Source organism: Eleginops maclovinus, chromosome 12, assembly GCF_036324505.1.
Source record: "Eleginops maclovinus isolate JMC-PN-2008 ecotype Puerto Natales chromosome 12, JC_Emac_rtc_rv5, whole genome shotgun sequence".
In the NCBI taxonomy this organism is placed as follows: domain Eukaryota; kingdom Metazoa; phylum Chordata; class Actinopteri; order Perciformes; family Eleginopidae; genus Eleginops; species Eleginops maclovinus.
Window position 1 is genome coordinate 25,352,561 of NC_086360.1, and position 4,223 is coordinate 25,356,783.

Sequence of the window (4,223 nt, forward strand, 5' to 3'; positions counted from 1 at the left end):
GCTTTATCCAATTATCATATTTCTGGAAACTTATGTATACAGGAAAACGATCACATATTTAGTTAGATAATTCCTCATTTGCAAATTTCAGCATTTTATGAGAAAAACTCGAGATACCAAAAAATAATGGCCTAAATGTAAGTATTCACCTGGACGAGTTTCATGGGGATTGTTTAAAATGTGACCCTACGGTGCTCATGGAGGTCAGTGACACAGATTTCCATGATTACACACAGCCCGGGTATGAGGGTGAGGCCAGGAATACAAACCTCGCCCCCTCCCTTTTGTCCCGCCCCTGCTTCTAGATGCAGGCACTTGTGATTGGACCGTGGCTCTTCGCTCTTAAAGCCCTCCCCTCCCGTCGTTAGTATTGGAAGAAGTGAGGCACTGCTGCAGAAGGACATAGAAACACACGCCGGAGGACTGTGACACACCAACCTCTGCGGGGATATTCCTTCACTTGCACTCCGTAATATTTTTCAGGAGCAGCGACTACATGGTGTTTTTTCACTCTTTTTACCAACACTGGATTTATTTAGGAGTATTTAGACATTGAAGAGCCCAATAGAGGATCACATTTGGGCAATTTGTTGTTCTTTAGAGACTGCTTTGGGTCTGACACTGAGGACGCGCACTGCTGCGTACATGCCCTTCCGGATTACCGCACTCTCTTCTGTTTAATTTATCATCATGAAACGTGCTGGTGATTGATCTTTTTTACCCTGCGTCCACTCGTTACATGCCATCGTTCCTCTCCGAGCTCCGATCCAGATGAGAGAAACCCCCGGTGGACCTGAACAGCTTTTACGCAGACAGTCCCCGGAGCGCAGCAGGGATCATCCCCGGACAGGAGCGTGCGTTTTACCCGCTTCTTGTCCTCCTACGGATCCATTTCGGCAGGCTAAAAGGCTTCCCATCCGGATCGTAAAGATGTTGACGGCGCACAGCGGCCACTTGCTGCACCCGGAGTATCTCCAGCCACTCACATCCGCACCAGTCAGCATTGAGGTACATTTTAAAGATTAAATAAAATGTCTTCACATATCTGTTATTATCATCTGATGCCGTTTTCCTTCTGATAATAATCAGATAATATTTAATGCTTGGTGTTGCTCGTTACGATTGTTATTCTGACAAATATGCCAGCATATGCGCCATTTTACGCACAGCGATTTGTTGGCAAGTTTGCCAGGCTCCAAACATTTAGAATTATTACGTTTAGAAGATTATTGTTTCAAGAGTAATATAACTGCTTTATTTGTTTGCCAATCATTTATAATTACGCGTTTCTCTTTTCAAATGATAATGGCATCTTTCTTGAACTTTGACTAAGGTTACTTCTTGGGACTTGTTTGTTTCATCTTGTAAATAAATCTAAAGTTGATGTGGACTTTGCTGTTGTTTCTGGCAAATATGTAGTCCTATATTTTATTTTATTTTTGGAAGGTGTTGAAATTGTACTTAACACTATCAGAAACTATATACACTTTCTAATTTCTGAATATGCTTATAATCAAATGGATGTGATCCTTGAAATCAAAGCAAACAGTTTGTTCACCCTTTTGCTCTCTTTTTCTCCCCCTTAGCTGGATGCCAAGAAGAGTCCTTTGGCCCTGCTGGCCCAGACCTGCTCTCAAATTGGCAAACCAGACCCCCCCTCCTCCTCCAAGCTGGCCTCCCTCTCCTCAGGCAGTCTGGGAGACAAGGAGTCCTCGAGTAGATCTTCAAAGTCTGGAGATCATCACCAGTCATTGGAGGACAAGTCCAGCTTCAAGCCTTACTCCAAGTCATCCGGAGACTCTCGGAAGGACGTCCTGGTGACAAAGGGGTCTTCGGACAAAGCCGCTTTCAGGGTGCCGAATGGAAACTCCAGCAGTAGCGCTGCTTCATGTCAGTCCTTTCCTCCCCATTCCCGGTCACCCAGCTCCAGCCCTCCTCCCCTGCACAGTCAGAGCCAGCCCCACAGACAGAGCCATTCCCCGTCCACACAGTCCCACTCCCAGGCCCCACACACGGACAACAAACCGGGGAGCTCGGAGCAGACTAACTCAGACAGTAATGGCAGCAAAAAAGACTCAGATGCAGCTAAGTCGGGGATGGACGGGGCCCAGTTAGCCAACTCCAGCCACATACGGGCCAGCGCCAACTCCAGCAATGCAAGCTCTGCCAGCAGCCCACGGCCGGAGAGCAAGGCAGACCCACAGGCCTCCTCGCAGTCGGGCCTGAGCTCCGGCCACATTGCCCCCGTCTCCCCTTTCAAACCCGGACATTCTGTCTTCCCCTTGCCCCCTGCCTCCATGGGCTACCACGGCTCCATTGTGGGGGCCTACGCCGGCTACCCCTCCCAGTTTGTGCCCGGTTTAGATCACACAAAGTCCGGTTTGGGTTTTCCGGGAAAGCACCCCAGCTCCAGCCCTCTCACTGGAGCTTCCCCTCCATCCCTGATGCAGGGTCTATGTCGGGACCCGTACTGTCTGACTTATCCCAATGCCCCCCACCTGGGAGGAAGTAACTGCTCCACCTGCGTCCACGACCCGTCCAGCCTTAAGTCCGGTTTCCCCCTGGTTTACCCCTCCCACCACCTCCACTCCCTGCACCCCAGCTCCGTGTCTTCCAGCACCGCCGCCTCCATGTCCCATCCTCTTTACACCTACGGCTTCATGCTGCCCAACGAGCCCCAGCCTCACGCCTGCAACTGGGTGTCCGTCGGGGGTCCCTGTGACAAGCGATTCGCCACGTCAGAGGAGCTCCTCGCTCACCTGCGCACCCACACCTCCCTGCACGGGATGGTGGACAGTAAGCTGTTGTCGGGATACCCTTCATCTATGTCATCTACGGCCTCTTGCCACCTCCACCTGCCCCATCAGAGCAGCCCTGGGTCCATTCCCGGCTCCTTCTCTCTCAGAGGCTCCCCTGGTTTAAGCCTGGCTCGCTACCACCCGTACAGCAAATCCCACATGCCCGGAGCACCAGGACTTCATATGCCATCCATCCCCTCCTCGGCGTATTACTCCCCCTACGCCCTCTACAGCCAGAGACTGGGCGCAGCCTCCGCCCTGGGATACCAGTGATATCAGAAATAGTGTTGACACCCACAGACTGCAGGCTCCAGCTTGGACTCTCCACAAGATGGATGCCCGAGGTGTCAGCACCAGCACCTGCCAGGAACACCACCTGTTTTAGCCTCAGGATTGTCCATCCAAAGGCGAAAGACCCTTTTGACGGATTGTCTGCAGAACTCAACAGACTTTTCCGTGATTAAAGATAGCGGGACACAGAGCTTGAAAAAGATGGAAAAGTGGGATTATTACAAGAGTCTTGATTTTGTTTTTTCTATATCTTGTCTCCCAGAACTGAAAGTCTGTATTTATTTTTCACTCAAAGCGCTTGGTATTCAACTCTAGGGGGGAAAATGTTGCTGTCCAAATAAATTGTTCTGAAATATTCTAACTGAAAAAGATTTAAGTATAGTATCCTTATGCCTATCATACACTCTCAAAATAAAAACCTTGCACCATGATGAAGATGGACTGTGAAGCTTTATTCTGGAGACTTCTTTTTATCTCCTCTCCTCTCTGCTGTTGTTTAATTTTTCCTGCATCTCATTCAGACTCTGGAGAATTGCATGTCCGTGAGAATTATCTTGAACAATGCCATTATTTTTATTTGTAAATATGCAAAGATGTACTATTTTTTCAAGCTTACTTGGGGGTCACTGATGCAAATGGTACAAAAATAAGAAAAAATGACATAAATAAAACAATTAATGATGGCTGTGCTATCAAAACAACAGAATAAAGGTCTTATTTTGTTAAATAAATGGTCCATGATTGCATTTATCTTGTTTTTTTTCCCTTATTCTTCGCTATATATAGTAGCTTTTTTCATGAGGATGGAGTAAATCTTGCTGCACTGCACTTATCTAGATCTATCTATCATTACTGCAGTTACTGCCACGCTATATGTGGCTATGTGTAATAATTCATGGCTCATAACAGTTGACAGGGCTGTCCCAAGGAGGCCAGCTTGGGTCACATTAAGCCTGTTAGCTCGTCTCTGAGGGCATCCATCCCTCCGCTCTCCATCACCCACATTGCTTTTGTTGTTGCGAGTGCAGCTTTTAATTGCTGAATCTTGTTTGTGGGGCCTGGAAACAGCCTCCTCAGCAGAGTGCAGGGGCCGCTGGGTCACTGGGACTTCAATAATGACCTGAGGGAGGTGTC

General features: G+C 48.3%; 1 protein-coding gene across 1 annotated transcript; it reads left to right on the top strand.

Annotated features, from left to right (window-relative positions):
- Positions 1 to 391: 391 nt before the first annotated feature.
- On the top strand, positions 392 to 3,520 carry znf703 (zinc finger protein 703). The gene is made up of 2 exons (XM_063898228.1): positions 392 to 1,008; positions 1,587 to 3,520. The coding sequence occupies exons 1-2, from the start codon at positions 772 to 774 to the stop codon at positions 3,069 to 3,071; spliced, it is 1,722 nt and encodes a 573-aa protein (XP_063754298.1). The 5' UTR covers positions 392 to 771; the 3' UTR covers positions 3,072 to 3,520.
- Positions 3,521 to 4,223: the final 703 nt, after the last annotated feature.

Coding starts and splice junctions, on each gene's coding strand:
- znf703 (XM_063898228.1), top strand. CDS start 772: ATGAGAGAAACCCCCGGTGGACCTGAACAGCTTTTACGCAGACAGTCC. Junction 1,009..1,586: donor CCGCACCAGTCAGCATTGAG/GTACATTTTAAA, acceptor TCTCCCCCTTAG/CTGGATGCCAAGAAGAGTCC.